General features: G+C 41.5%; 1 protein-coding gene across 1 annotated transcript in view; it reads left to right on the plus strand.

Annotated features, from left to right (window-relative positions):
* The window catches only part of aclya (ATP citrate lyase a), a 62,182-nt gene that overhangs the window by 11,304 nt on the left and 34,268 nt on the right, over positions 1 to 16,610 (plus strand). The window contains 9 exon segments of the mRNA XM_055656912.1: positions 2,483 to 2,605; positions 6,670 to 6,732; positions 7,201 to 7,281; positions 7,283 to 7,392; positions 11,204 to 11,283; positions 12,200 to 12,334; positions 14,374 to 14,488; positions 15,269 to 15,405; positions 16,271 to 16,332. Of these exon segments, the coding sequence (XP_055512887.1) occupies positions 2,483 to 2,605; positions 6,670 to 6,732; positions 7,201 to 7,281; positions 7,283 to 7,392; positions 11,204 to 11,283; positions 12,200 to 12,334; positions 14,374 to 14,488; positions 15,269 to 15,405; positions 16,271 to 16,332 (906 nt within the window).

Genomic DNA, 16,610 nt, shown 5'->3' on the forward strand with positions numbered 1-16,610 from the left:
AGAGAGTAGTCCTATAATTTGAAAGCACACAGCTGTCATAAATACCTTTGAGTAGCTTTGCCGATTGGTGCTATTTTAAAGAGTTTTTCATGATGCAGACATGTCCCTGCTACATTAAAGCTGCAGATACTTTAATAAATTCCTGTAGTCAGTTATCAGAAGGTGGATTAATCTTATCAGGTTGTAAGTCATTTCTTTGAAGTAAGAGATTAGTGATTGGCATCGTGCCCTGTTTTGCTCACATTCCTAAACTGGTGGAAATTGTTAGAATACTCCACGACTGTGCATGTAGATTCTAACCTGGATCCATATTTACTGTCTGCAACTTATTTTCAGTTTTGGCATGCAATTATTTGTTTTTACCCTCGTTTTTCTTAAGTTGTTCAAGAGTAAGGACAGTTTATGAAGTCTTTTTTTAAATTAATTTAAATAATATGCACAGTGCCAGGATTAATTGTTTATCTTTTACAGACAAATGGGAGGAAAAAAATTGTTTCAGCGCCCATATGCTTCCAGCTGTTATGTAAATTGTGACTGAGGTTGCCACATTTAAAATGGCGACCCTTAGAATCAAGTTAAAAAGAAATGTTTTTTAGTGTGCTTTCTACCTCTGTCTTCCATTCCTGATTATTGTAATATTTACTTGTTGGATCAGAGATGAATTTATGCTGATAAATAGATAGATCAGGTCATGTTTAAGAAAGAACTGCAGATGCTGGAAAAATGGAAGGTAGATGGTGGAGGTATCTAAGGTAGACAAAAATGCTGGAGAAACTCAGCGGGTGAGGCAGCATCTATGGAGCGAAGGAATAGGTGACGTTTTGGGTCGAGACCCTTCTTCAGACTGATCCGCTGAGTTTCTTCAGCATTTTTGCCTACCTTAGATCAGGTCATAGTCACAGTCATACAGTACAAAACAAACCCCTCAGTTCATCTCATCCATGCTGATCGAGATGCCCCCATCTAAGCTAGTCCTGTGTGCGTGCCCATGTAAGTTTTTTTTTTTTGCAATTGGTGTCAAGCTGTTCATTTTTTAAGGTTTACCACTGCTCCCATTCACCACCCTTCCCACCAGTGATGGCAGGGCTGATGTCAGTAGCTCTGTGTGTTGGTGTTTGCGTGTGCATGGCCAAGCCATGATCAGTCCCTGTGTTAAATTCTAGAATGTATGCTTAACAGGATATACAGTTACCTGTGTCTATTTCATGACCATCTTGGCTGCATTTCAATTTATCAATGCATGCTTAATTGAGTGCCAAAGTCAGTGGTGATATTGAAATTATTCTGAAGGTTAACTGTCTTGTATTGTGTGGTAGTAATCCAAGTATTTGGGAAAACTGTGTTAGGGCTAATTAAATTTACCAGTGACTAATGTAATTTTACATTCATCTGCCAAATGAAATGTGCTTTCACAATTAAGTAGATTTGGAGCTCAACAAATTTGGCAGAAACATTGTACTGCTTGTCTTTATCTAAAAGCATAATTCAGTTTTATTGGCACGACTTTCTCAGCTCTGACCTTCTCAAGGTTTTATTTTTTTTCAGCACTTTTTCCTTCCAGTTGCAATCTAGGCGATGTGGGCAGCCTTCTAAACAACCAAACATTAAGATTGTCTAGATTCAGACAAGAATAATTCAACTTTTACACAAGAGGGTGGGGAAGCTGAGAGGTTGAGAGCCCTGTTGATACTTGGATACTGCTGTTCTTTTTGGGAGGGGTCTAGAGGGATGCAAAATTATGCTGTTAATTAATTTAGCTCAAAATATCATGAGTTAAAGCAACTGAACCATAGTCATAGTCGTATAGCACAGACGGGACCTCCAGCCCAACTCCTGCATGCCGTTATCAAGATACCCTAAGTTCGCTCTATTTGCCCTTGTTTGATCCATATTCCTTCAAACCACTTTTTTAAAAGTTCAAAATCCTCTGCAGTTACGATATGTAGCGGCAAACCCTGCCTTCAAGTACCTTTCCAGTTGAGATATCTCTGAATAGATCCAGCTAACCTTCCTCCAAACCAAGGCAAGTTGGTGAAAGTTAAAAATACTTTCATGTTGCCCAAACAGCTGGTGTAATAGTTTTGAAGCCTAGTTACGAGTATAGTCTAAGAAATGCAGCAGTCAATTTTATTAACAGCAAGGTCCCACAAATGTAAACTTTTGATGAGCAGATAAATCTATGTAGATTTTTTTTGTTGAGAGAGAGAAAATGCAAGTCTGAGTGGAGTGGAGATCTTCCTGCTCTTCGTGGGATCTTCAGTCCACCTGAAAAGTAAATAATCAATAATGAAACATTTAAATGTCCAAAGGAAATGAAAGGGGCTACATAAATGCAAGTACTTTTCGAGGAAAATCATCTCCCTAAATTCCTGAAACGTTCTTGAAATTCTGAGATGTTGAGTTCCTTGGTTTGTTTGGATTCCGTTTAATCAGAAATCTTGTTGCAATTTAACTTCAACGTTTTTTAACTCTTTATTTTTAGCGTCTAGTGGTGAAGCCAGACCAGCTGATCAAGCGTCGTGGTAAATTGGGCCTGATTGGGGTTAATCTCAATTTGGCTGAAGTGAAGGAATGGTTAAAGCCACGGATGGAACAAGAGACGATGGTAAGGGCTCGAACCCGGGGGAAGAGGGTGGTAGTATGCAAGGACAATGTGACTGCTGTGGAAAAACCTAGTGCTCAAATGGTCTTGCGATATATTTTAATTTTCCTCTTACAGTGATGGCAGTGAGTCATTCAATGATTATCCTGTTTGTTAACTGAATTGTTGCGACAGGCTTGCAGCCAAGGAACCCGCAAGGTGATGTTATCTTGTCCTTGAAACACATTTTTCAATGATAAGAAAGCTTGAAGATGGAGCTGTCCAGGAACAGCTACTTCCCTGCGGTTGTCACACTACTCAACAATGTACCTCGGTGACTGCCAATCACCCCCCCCCCCCGGACCCCCCCCCCCCCCGGACACTCCTCCCACAGGAAAAACACTATGACTGTATGCATGTAAATAGATTTTTTTATTGCAATCATATTCTATGTCGCTCTTCCAGGGAGATGCTAACTGCATTTTGTTGTCTCTGTACTGTACACTGACAATGACAATTAAAGTTGAATCTGAATCTGAAATGGCCGCATTACAATTTTAAGCAACATTTTTTATGACTAGTATGTTTATTAATCTTGCGTACTGGCATACTGGCATCTTTTTATCTACAACAGAAGCGCTTCCTAGAATAGTTTCAATTGAAAGTTCTTCCTAACTGCAGTTTCCCCCCCCAACATTCAACAATTTTCATTTCAATTCCTTATATCAAGCTTTCATAGCAAAAGGATTTGAGTATAGGAGCAGGGAGGTTCTACTGCAGCTGTACAGGGTCTTGGTGAGACCACACCTGGAGTATTGCGTACAGTTTTGGTCTCCCCCCCCCCCCAACATTAGAGGGAGTGCAGAGAAGGTTCACCAACTGATTCTTTTTCAGGACTGTCTTATGAAAGAAAGACTGGATAGACTTGGTTTATACTCTCTAGAATTTAGGAGATTGAGAGGGGATCTTATAGAAATTCAAAATTATAGGGGTTGGAAGGCTAGAACAGGAAGATTGCTCCCGAAAAGGGACAAGTCCAGCTTAAATATTGTCCTTAAAACCGAGATGAGAAGAACTTTTTTGCAGAGAGTGGTGAATCTCCAGAACTCTGCCGCAGAGGGTAGTCGAGGCCAGTTCATTGGCTATATTTAAGAGGGAGTTAGATGTGGCCCTTGTGGCTAAGGGGATCAGAGGGTATGGAGAGAAGGCAGGTACGGAATACTGAGTTGGATGCAGCCATGATCATCTGAATGGCGGGAGGCTCGAAGGGGAAACTCCTGCACCTAATTTCTATGTTTCTAACCTTTGAATACTGTTTAAGAAGGAACTGCAGACGCTGGAAAATCGAAGGTACACAAAAATGCTGGAGAAACTCAGCGGGTGCAGCAGCATCTATGGAGCGAAGGAAACCCTTCTTCAGACTGATAGGGGGTGGTGTGGAGAAGGAAGGAAAAAGGAGGAGGAGGAGCCCGAGGGCTGAGGGATGGGAGGAGACAGCAAAGGCTAACAAAATTGGGAGAATTCAATGTCCATGCCCGCAGGATGCAGACTTCCCAAGCGGAATATGAGGTGCTGTTCCTTCAATTTCCAGTGTTGCTCACTCTGGCCATGGAGGAGACCCAGGACTGAGAGGTCGGACGGGGAATGGGATGGGGAGTTGAAGTGCTGAGCCACTGGGAGGTCGGGTAGGTTCTTGCGGACCGAGCGGAGGTGTTCGGCGAAACGATCGCCCAGCCTTCCCTTAGTCTCACCGATGTAGATCAGCTGACATCTACAGCAGCGGACAGCCTTTGAATACTGTTCATTATCACTTGAAACTGCCGCAAAACATTTTAAAGGCAAAGAATGTCAGATTTGTGCAGATCTGGTAATTTAAACTTAATGTGTTTGCTTTTAATTGTATTCAAATATTTACTCGGTAAGGTACTCAAAACCTTGACTGAAACCTTCATTGAATTTCAAATCGAGTTTTTAAGCGTATTCTGTCACGGCAGGGCTGTGTTGTCTGAGCTGGAATTTGAAAGCAGCTCTAAATTGAACTTTACAGCATGTAAGATGGAGACCGCCTGTCACTGGGTGATCTACCCTCCCTCATAAATACGATCTTGACTGTCTGTTAAATGCCAGCCACAGGACAGTCCATTAGGGAATGTAACAAAATTCATGCATCCAGACTTTCAGACGTAATGATGTTGCCATCTTTCATTTTCTTTGATGGACTTGACAAGTGAAATGTAATTTACTAAATGCCAGCTACCACAGCATCTTACATAGATGCTAATTTGTTTTGCTGAGATCTAAATATAGTCCGCAGCTTCCATTGCTCATGCTTTGTAGAAAAAAACCAAATAGAAGCAGCAATGTGGTGCCAGCACAATGAGAGATGCAAACTCGCCATTCCAAGTCCCTCTCGGACCACATCATATGGCACCATGCTGTCTAAGACAACTGGGTATAGCACAGCTCATAACATGTCCCGTCCTATATACATTTATGCTCAAAGCAGACTTGTATATCATGTTGGTCTGAAGGGTTACAGGCTTGGTATTGTGAAGGGCATAACCGAGCAACGACTTTTTTGTTTGTTCCCGTGCTTGATAAGGTTGAAGATGGTAAAGGAGTTATTGAGGAAGGAGTTTATGCCTGTCTGTTCTTGTGTGGCCACTTATCCAGTTCATGGCCTTTTGAACATTGTTGTCATTGAGCCATTTATTTTTGATTTTCCCCCACCTCTCCATAAGAAAGTCCATTTATTGTTATTCCACCCGATCTGCACAGATTACAAACAAAATCATGAATTCTGGATTAAAGTTCAGGAAATGTGGGAATTTTTAAAAGGATGATTTTTATATCTTGAATCAAAATGAGTTCACCATTTACAAAGATCTACTGTACAAAGCTGCTGGAGATTCTCAATTGGGTATTTCACAACGTGCCACCACATTCATGCTACGGCCAAGAAGGTGAACCAATGCACCTTCTTCCTTGGAAGAGACCAGGGAAGTTCAGCATGTTCATAATGACTCTTTATCAATTTCTACAAATACATCACAGACCGCATCCTATTGGGATGCTTCGCAACTTTGTTTGGCAACTGCTCTTCCCATGACTGCAAAAAGTTGCAAACGGTTGTTGAAGCAGCCCAGTCCATCCCCACCCACACCACCGTCAACTCCATCTACGCTTCACGTCTCCTCGGGGAAAGCAGCCAGCATAATCGGGGGGCAGCTCGCACCCGATTATCTCCATCTCCACTCCCCTATCGGGCAGCAGATCCAAAAGCTTGAAAGTGTGTTCGGCCAGATTCAGGAACAGCTTCCTCCCTGCTGTTAATAGACTTCAATGTTTTTCCTCAATCTTGATCTTCCAACCTACCTGATTGTAAACCTTGCACTTTGTTAAAACCTGCACTTCCTCTGTGGCTATATTCTGCACTCTGGTTATTTTTCTCTTTGCACCAACTGTTGTACTGTGTCTATATTGCACTTGTGTGTGGTATGGTTTAACTGTCCAACATCCAAGGCAAATGTTTTTCACTATGTTAGAACACGTGACAATTATAAGCCAACCAAACAATCTTTAGTGCAATCCACTGCATTGTTCGAGTTAAACCTAAATTCTTAGCAGCTGGAGCAGCATAGCCTTGGATGTTAATATCACTACCACATGGCTGTAAGATTGATAGTCTGAAGCAACAACTCTAAAAGGCAACCCCTTGATATAAGAGAGACAATTCATCAGAGGGGAATTTGATTCAGATTCAGATTCAGATTCAATTTAATTGTCATTGTCAGTGTACAGTACAGAGACAACGAAATGCAATGAAATGATTGTAGATAGTTCCATGATTAAATGTAATACTGTTGGTGTGCTTTGATGGGAACATCCTGGCCAATATTTCCCATCAACATAGTAACTCTTCCTATTAAGATCCTACAAGAAATATTCACACTTTGCTCTTAGTTGTGACTGCAATTAAAATAATGTTATACATGAAACATTTCTGAGCTACACAAGATGTGATATCATTACTTTGGTCATCAGGGTTCGCAGTATTTTGCTGCTAATTTAATATTTTATTTCACTAGGTTGGACGTGCAAAGGGCAACCTCAAAAACTTTCTGATTGAGCCATTTGTACCTCACAAGCAGGTTAGTGAAACCATACGTTTTCTTGCATTGTATTTTCATCCATCAGAGGACATGAGTGTCTACCCTGACTGTACTGAAAGCTGTTGACTTTTCGAGCACATTGAAATTATCACCCCTCCATTTCCTCAACACCAGGAAACACATCAAGATCTTATAGCTGTGTTTAAGAAGGAACTGCAGATGCTGGAGAATCAAAGGTACACAAAAAAGCTGGAGAAACTCAGCGGGTGCAGCAGCATCTATGGAGGGAAGGAAAAAGGCAACGTTTCGGGGTGAAACCCTGAAGGAAATAGGCAACGTTTCGGGACGAAACCCGGAAGGGTTTCGGGCCGAAACGTTGCCTATTTCCTTCGCTCCATAGATGCTGCTGCACCCGCTGAGTTTCTCCAGCTTTTTTGTGTACCTAAGATCTTATAGCTTATTAGCATTCAGTTAAGGCAGTCAGTTATATTTGTGGTTCTTACTTAGGAGGACGAATTCTACGTGTGCATCTATGCAGCACGGGAAGGTGACTTTGTGCTTTTCCATCATGAGGGTGGAGTAGATGTTGGGTGACGTTGATTCTAAAGCCTGCAAGCTGCTCGTAGAAGTTGATGGAAAATTGAGTGAGCAGGATGTCTGTGACCACTTGTTGCTCCATGTGCCTGCAAACAGAAAAAGGTGAGTTTAAAAAAAAAAAAAAAAAAATCTCCTTTCTTTCATCCATGTAGCACCAGAGTTATTAAACTTCTCCATTTAAGTGCATAAGTAAGTTTATCGGCCAAGTATTCACATAAAAGGAATTTGCCTTGGTGCTCCGCCCACAAGTAACAACATGACATACAGTGACAGTTACGAATGACTCCGAAAACACTAAACATTAATAACAATAAAACATTAATGATAAAACACCATTGGTCAAGCATGTGAACCAACAAAATACCAGATCAGAGGGAGGCTACAGATTTTTGGCTGTTGCGTAGAGCAACTACTCGTGGATAAAAACTGCTTTAGGAGCTTTGTTTCGGGATCTTGCAGGTCTGCTCTGATTTCATTTTGGATTTTTGTTGTCATTCATACATGGGATGTGGACATCACTTTAGAGTACCAGCTTCTATAACCCTTGAACCAAGAACGCATTTAACAGTCACTCACATTGGTGGGTCTGAAGTGGAATATAGGCAGGAATGGATATCTCCCAGAAATACATCAGTGAATCGTGTGTTCTCGCAACAAACCAGTAGTTTCATGATTAATTTTATCAAGACCAACTAATTAAAAAAAAAAAATTCAGGTGTATGTAAGTAATTACTAGGATTTTAATTCTCTGGGTGCCACGTGGGATTCAAATTTGTCTGTCTGGATCAGTGATCCAGGACCCTGGCTACTGGTGTAGCAACTGAATCTTGTGCTCCCATCTCCCATGATGATGAGTAGCAGCACTGCTGAGTCAGTTGGAGGTGGGTTCAATTCCAGGGTTCGTCCTCCAGAGAACTGAGCTCTCAATCTGGGCTGGCACTCCAGTTACAATAACGTAGTCATCGATTGAGGAGCTCTCTCTTGGCTAACACATTAAACTGAAGCCGGTAAAGGTACCACTGGCCTGTGTCGGTTGCTTTATCTCCTGGGTGATAATTGGCATCGAAACAGTAAAAACAAATCACGTCACTTGATCATCTTGGGGGAGTGGTGTGGGCTGACAAGGGGTGTAGGAAGGAACTGCCGATGCTGGTTTATACCAAAGATAGGCACAAAATGCTGGAGTAACTGAGCGGGTCAGGCAACATCTCTGGAGAGAAGGAATAAGTGAAGCTTTTGGTCGGAGCCCTTCAGACATACCGAAGATAGACAAAATGCTGGAGTAACCGGCAGGTCAAGCAGACTCTGGAGAAAAAGAATAGGTTACCGAAGATAGACACACAATTCTGGAGTCACTGGGTCAGGCAGCACCTCTGGAGAAAAAGCAAAGGTAGATAAGGGCTAAGAGTAGATGTTTGTTCAACTTCTCAATATTTGCAGGTAGATAAAAATGCTGGAGAAACTTAGCGGGGAGGTAGCATCTTTGGAGCGAAGGAATAGGTGACATTTCGGGTCGAGACCCTTCTTCAGACTGATGTGGGGGTGGGGGGCAGAAGAAGAAAGGAAGAGGCGGAGACAGTGGGCTGTGGGAGAGCTGGGAAAAGAGGGGAAGGAGGGAGAAAGCAAGGACTACCTGAAATTGGAGAAGTCAATGTTCATACCGCTGGGGTGTAGACTACCCAAGCGAAATATGAGGTGCTGCTCCTCCAATTTGCGGTGGGACTCACTCTGGACATGGAAGAGGCCCAGGACAGAAAGGTCTGATTCGGAATGGGAGGGGGAGTTGAAGTGCTGAGCCACCGGGAGATCGGGTTGGTTATTGCAAACTCAATATTTGCAATCTGTTTACAATCCATTGCACCCAATAGTGCAGAATGCCAAACTGAACCCAGCTAAATGGACAACAATACATTGGAGGCCAGACATTGTGGCTGGGGTTCAAGTTACATTCATATAGTCTGAACATATATATAATAGTGAACTGAAGATTTCAGATCTAGCTCAAAGTTGGAATAAAAATTTCTACGGAGAGAAGGAATAGGCGACGTTTTCGGTCGAGACCCTTCTTCAGACCCGAAACGCCGCCTATTCCTTCTCCCCATGACCCGCTGAGTTTCTCCAGCATTTTTTGTCTACTTTAGATTTTTCCAGCATCTGCAGTTCCTTCTTAAACATAAATATTTCTACAATGGATCTGCAAATGCTAGTTGTAGCAATATCAGATGAAAGTGACAGTATATTGGACCTAGAGTTCTATCAGACCAAGCAAGTCTTGTCATTCAGTTCAACAGTGGGTAATCTTTAATTTAACTATCGATATCCTTTGATCTCTTTTGGTGTAAATATTTTGATCTTAATCTTGGGTAGCCACAGATTTTAGGTAGGAGAGTCCTTCCGACTGAATTTTGTATTTACTTGAAAATTGTTAATTCCTATTTCATGTGTTTACTGAGCACATGTTAAAGGGAAAATATGGAGAAGATTAGATTGCTTTTGTTTTCACATGATCCTCAATTCTGTGTTATTCTGAAGAATTGCCAAGAGGTCAAAAGTATTTTTTTTTAAACTTGGGCAGAATCGTACATCTTTGTGTTTGTTTATTTGCTCTTCCCTCAGTATTGCTCTTCCATAAGCAGAGCTGCCAAGTGGTAAGGACTTTCCGTATTTTGTACGGAAATGCCATAAGAATACGGATGTACGGATTTGCTTTGTAAAATACGGATTTTTTTTTTTAAATCGTCCCGACTTCCTGTTTCATCTTGCTGCTTAAAAAATGCAAGGTTATAAAAAGTCATACTGTACCTCTAAAAATTATAGCAGATTATATCTGTTTCTATTTTAAATGTCAAGATCTGGATGATTATTTTTGTGAGCTTTGAACTGCCTGCCCCGCTCCAGGTTTAAACAGCGCTGTCAGTTGAGCGCGTGGGAATTTAAAGGAAGAGTTGTCTGGGTTCTAAAAAATAGCTCTACCAGCTGGAGCGCTATGGGCATTACACATAGCGCTATGGCCACAGTGCTATGGGTCACAGACTGTTCGGGGTGGGATGGAGGGAGAGAGGGAGAAGGAAAGAGGGAGGGAGGGAATAAGAGAGGGAGGGAGAAAAAAAAAGGAAGGAGAGAGGGAGGGGGAGGGAGGGAAAAGAGGAAGGAGGGAATGAGAGCGAGGGAGGCTTCCAAAATGGCTTCTACATCATAATCTGGTGCTAAAAGCAGGAAGCAACCATTGAAAACAGCAGTATACAAAGAGATGGCAATGAATGCACTATGTCAAGTAAGGTGCTTCTACACACCTTACTTGACAGGGCATTCATTGCCATTTCTTTGTATACTGCTGTTTAATAATGCAAAATTATGCATTCTTGTACTCTTACATGGGGTATGACCGCACACAAAAAATAAAAAAAAAATTCCAGCAAAATGGCGCCACGTAAAAATACTGATTTCCTCAGCAATATACTGATTTTCATGTACTAGAATACTGAAATGCTCTGACAAATCTTGGCAGCTCTGCATAACACCTGTAAAATGTAAAGGATGAGTTTAGATGCAGAGTATTGAAATATTTCTCAATACATTATCCGCACCCCACATACACAATCTTGCTGCACTATGTGCTGCATCTGCCCCCCCGGCCTTGGGTGCTTTTGCCCTCCCACATGACCACTGGCATCCTGTTGCCCCTTACGCGTGCACCCACGACGTCGCATCCCTCTTTGCGCCCTTCATTCTTCCCTTCTATCCCCTTCCTACGTGCACTCTCTCTTGTCCCTCTGCGCCCTGACTCCTGTCCCTTATTCTGTGCGCTCAGTTCTCAGTCTCTGTCCCCCTTCGCTGACACCCTCTTTGACGTCATGCATTGGTTTGTTACTTTTATTTTGTGTAACTTTAACACTTGTTTTTATCTATGCAGTGTTCTGGCATCTTTTATTGTTGGACTGTTCAGACTGTTCGAGGATCTCTTCTTTACCTACCTGGAGATTAATCCCTTGGGTAAACAAAGTATTTTAAATCATATATTTTTATTCTGCTGGCTGACAAACTAAGATGATGGATGTAGTAAAATGAGTTTACTTCCTATTCCAGTTAATAGTAATTTAATTAGGTAGAATAAGAAGTAATCCAATAAATTTAGACTTTTGATTTTCATGTTACAAAGAACTCGGCAAGCCTTGCAATTGCAGTGTCTGAAACCTTGTTAAGATAAATGGATACAAACCAAGTTGTCTTTGAATATCTTCAAAGCTCTGAAAATTGCTAGATAAATAGTTGATCTTTCACGTGCTGGTGCATTGACAAGATGCTGGGAATTCTTCCCTAGTTTTATAAAATGTCAAATGGTTTTCATTTATTATTATCACAACTTAAAATTCCGGTTCCTTTCTGTAGTGAAGTAGAACATGACTTGGTCTCTGGCCTGTAGGATTGCTCACTGTAAACCTGCTTGAAATTTAGAGGACTTTAGTAATGAGTTCAGTGCAACTAATGATGGCTTTATATCCCAGCCAACAACCTTTATTGTCACGGTGAGGTCGGTGGGGATAAACAAAATATGGATAATATTTTCAATTAAAAATACTATTTGGTTTGGTTTTGTGTCTGCCGGATTCTAGTTCCTGTCACGTCCGAAGCTTTTCATTGTTAATAATACTGCTCATTTTCCACCGTGAATCTTTTTATAGAATTGTAAATTTCATTTCTGCTTTTTTATTTTTATTTTTCACTTACTGAAATCCCAAATTATTTTGGTGGAGGATGGGAAGAAGATGAGTGAAAACTGAAAAGGCTTCTCCCAAGCTTGTGTGGAATCTAGATTTTCTGCGTTAGTTATGCTGAAAGATGTGTGCTGTCTGGATGTGGCTTGTTACTCATTTTTGGATTTCTATTCCCTCTTGTTCACCTTCTGCAGTTGTAACAGATGCTGGAGTGTTTGTTTTGGATATGGCAGCAAAGATAGACTCCACAGCTGACTACATCTGCAAAGGTAAATGGGGCGATGTGGATTTCCCACCACCATTTGGCAGAGAAGCTTATCCTGAGGCAAGTAACTTCGCTTATTTCACTTTTTTCAAATTGTGGAATTTATTGTACTCAAAGTGAAAACGGGAAACCTCTAATTTTGCTTTCTCATCTTTTACTACAATGTGCAGTGAATTGTGGCTCTTCAATTTTTTAATATTTGAAGCCGGACATTCTTATTTGGATTAATGGTTCTTGGGAGGTCTTTCCATCTGAAATTTAATAACCCAGCATGAACAGCTCATTCTGATTCACAAATAATAAGTGTCATTGTTCTGAAACATTGAAGTAGTACACAGGCACGAAACAAAATCCTGTGGACTTGAGGTCTGTAATTCATATAAATTACCTAGACTTTGATAATCACCTTCCCACTTATTCACAACTTTCCAAACACTCTCCCTGCACTCAGTCACTGCTTTTCAAAGCACAGTATTCCAAGCTTCCGCCATTTGGCCCTTCGAGCCAGCACTGGTTCTCATGGGTCAAGGAATCTTTACGGCTATTATGTACCTTGTTGTCAAACCTACATTTTTTCATTGCCCCAGTGATGAGAGACTCAATTGATTGCACAGTTTGACTCGGAGTTTTCCCTAATTGTACTCAATTGCCAATGTTTTCCATTTGCTCTGCATGTTCACTGTTTTTCCCCCACTCTGTGAATCTAGTTCAATAAACAGTTTAATTTATGGCAGTGGATGCAAAAGTGTAGGATATGAGAACAGAGTAATGGTGAGAGTATTATGGATTATACCACCTCAAGGTAGACACAAAATGCTGGCGCAACTCAGTGGGACAGGCAGCACCTCTGGATAGAAGGAATGGGTGATGTTTTGGGTCGAGATTCTCAGTCTGAAGAAGGACTCTGCGCAAAATGTCACCTCTTCTATCCAGAGATACTGCTTGTCCCGTTGAGTTCAGCATTTTGTGTCTATCTTCGGTGTAAACCAGCTTCTGCAGCTCCTGTCTACACATGATAGAACTCTCGGATCGGATATGCTAATCGCCATTTTGGGACCGGCTTTGTTGATTTCTAGTTGATCAACAGGATATTTAACAAAACTGACACAATGTGCTGGAGTAACTCAGAAGGGTGGCATCTCTGGAGAGCATGTTTTGGATTGGGACACTTCTTCAGACTGATTGTAGTAGGAGGTGAAAGCTGTAAGAGTGCTGGGGGCTTGACAATGCCTGCCAAGTGATAGGTAGTAAAACTACTTTCTCTGTGTAATCATGGTCTACAATGAGGGGTCAGCAACGATGTGGATTGAAAAAGTGCATGATGTCGATCTCTTGTGCATGCACTCTGTCCCCTCACCCATTCAATGCTTTTCAGTTTCAGTTTCCTTGTCTCCTTGATGGAATCCTTGTAGCCTTCATGCACCTTCTGTCCAAGCTTAAAGTTTCCATGCCCAAGTGGTGAGAGAATGGAATGGGCTTTCCCTTCTTAATGGGACATGTTTACTTGTTTTACTAAACTGCCCAGGAGTATGAATGGAGTGAACTTGGAATATAATGGCAGAAATGCTGTCAATTATGAGTTTCACCTTCACAACAGCAAACTGAGCTTAAGTGGAATATGAACACTTTTAACAGCTTGAGTATTAACACTGTCATATCTGTTCTTAATCCTTTGGGCATGCCGCATTCTGTTACACTCTTATTTCCAAGTTTTACGGTTGTTTAACCAGCGTCTCGGGTGGGAGAAACATTTTAACAGTTAACCTTTTAGCTAGGTAACGAGAGAAAGGTGTGGAACTAGTTTTAAGCAAACACGGAGACGTGGAAAGTCGGACGGGCCCTGCGCCATGTGACCATTATGTAACTTGCGGTTTTGTTTCTCCTTTTTAAAGCTGCTGGCCAACTTGAGTTGTTCGTTGGACGATTTTCTTTTAACAAAATGCTTGGTTGTCCGAGTTTAGTTGACTTTGTCAACAAACTGTCCGTCTGTTACTGTTGAGTGAGCATTGCACTGGTTTTACGGGGAATCTGTTCCTGATTTTGGGAGCAGGTAGTTGAGTTATTTGAAGGTAACCGTTTCGATGATGTCACTGTTACAGGAAGCTTATATTGCTGATCTTGATGCAAAGAGTGGAGCCAGTTTGAAGTTGACCATCCTCAACCCCAAGGGCAGGATCTGGACAATGGTGGCTGGAGGAGGTGCTTCAGTTGTCTACAGGTACGGTGTACTTAATATTATTCTACACCCGGAGAAGAAACATTCAGTCTTCAGTCCATTAGCTCCTGCTGTTAGAAACATGATTAAACCTTGCAGTTTATCTCCTCTTCCTCTGCGTGAGAAGCTGGTAAGGCCATTCTTATCTTTGATTAAGGTTTAATAGCTGAATCTGGTCGTCAATTAATCATTCTAGAGGGACAAAAACCTAAAACCGAAGGGAATCATCTGTTCTTGTTTGCTTTGAAGGTTTTTTGGTCAGAATGGCCAATACGAGTGAAGAATCAGTGTCGAGAGTTTAATTAGCATATTGACCGGAACAATGAAATTCTTACTTGCTGCGGCTTGACAGGCATGTCCATATATACAATAAATGATCAATTGCTCTCAGTAAAGCAGACCATGAAGGGGCAGGCCAAAGTACACAGTGCAATCTGAGTGGTGCAAAGCCCATAGTCATTCTGTGCTGTGTTATGGTGGTGCAGGGCAGTTCAAGAGCCTGACGGTTGGTGGGAAGAAGCTGGCCTCAGCCTGGAAGCTATGGTTCTGGGACTGAGGCCACCTTCCCAATGGTAACAGTGAGACTGGGCCAGAATACTGTGCAGCACTCAATAATAGTGAATGTTGATCTAAAAGGTCCTGCTAACAGGACACCTTGTACAGAGTTATAATTGATGTGGACCAGGAAGAAAGAAGGAATGTTTGTACCATGATAATTTTTGATCCATTATCTGTGTTATCACAGAGGCAGTTCTGAGGTGTTTCCTATATCTCTCATTGCAGTGACACAATCTGTGACCTTGGTGGGGTGAATGAACTGGCTAATTATGGTGAATACTCTGGTGCCCCGAGTGAACAACAGACCTATGACTACGCCAAGACCATTCTCTCTCTAATGACTAGACAGCAGCATCCAGAAGGTGCGTCTGTTGGGGATGAGCAACTTCTGATATAGAAAGTTAACTTGTCTAAAGGAAGCATATTTCTGTAACTTAGTCCAATGCAGTGGCTTACGGCCACTTTGCAGCAATTAAATATTCAATTTCTGCAATATCCAATGTTTCCTCTATATTCCCTCCTGATTGCCATAAACATCTTTTTGAAGAATCTTTATTCTTGGTGCATTTAAACTATCTCTTTATGTGTGTTGATGGCAGCCACACTCTGGATTTATTCCATGACAATCACCATGTGTCTCCTGTGCTTTGACATTGTCGATAACTAAATTAGGGCAAAACAAACATTTCTCTAAAAACCAACCAATATGGTATTGGCTACTGTTGTTCCAAAATTTGCAGAATTTTTAATAGACAATAGGTGCAGGAGTAGGCCATTCGGCCCTTCAAGCCAGCACCGCCATTCAATGTGATCATGTCTGATCATCCCCAATCAGTACCCTGTTCCTGCCTTCTCCCCATATCCCCTGGCTCCGCTATTTTTAAGAGCCCTATCTAGCTCTCTTGAAAGTATCCAGAGAACCTGCCTCCACCGCCCTCTGAGGCAGAGAATTCCACTTTTAAAATGTCTCTTGCTCGCTCACGCTCTCTCCCTTTTCTCTCTGACCCCAATGTGTTTTCTCCCTTATCACACAACAAATGCAAGTAAAGACCTTCCCTGATCATCTCACACCATTTCTGCCCCTGTAGCAGGAACCATCCTTATCTTCAAGAATTTGAGACATTTGAATATATTTCTGTACATGTTGCTGCTCTGTAAAGTTGTACGGTTGTTAATTTTATTTCTATTTGACTGCTATATTTTGTACATGTTTTCCACTATATTCAGGAAAGATCCTCATAATTGGAGGCAGCATTGCTAACTTCACAAATGTAGCAGCAACATTTAAGGTAATATGATTTCTCAATCTCCAGGTTATTTCAATTGGTAATATTTTTGATGGAAAGATAACTCTGAGGGAAAGTTTGATTAATCATTCGTTCTTTGTATAAATACAGTAAGAGACAATTTGACTGTTTAGTTTAGAGAAACAGTTAGGGGGGGGGGGGGGAAGTTTCTGTGTTTTGCTCAGGAGAGTGCAGCTATCGACCTAAACTAACAATCCCCATCAAAACTAACAAAAGGCTTTAATTGTAGCAAGTTTTATCTGAAGATGTAAATACCTGGA

This window comes from Leucoraja erinacea, chromosome 27, assembly GCF_028641065.1.
Source record: "Leucoraja erinacea ecotype New England chromosome 27, Leri_hhj_1, whole genome shotgun sequence".
Lineage (NCBI taxonomy): Eukaryota > Metazoa > Chordata > Chondrichthyes > Rajiformes > Rajidae > Leucoraja > Leucoraja erinaceus.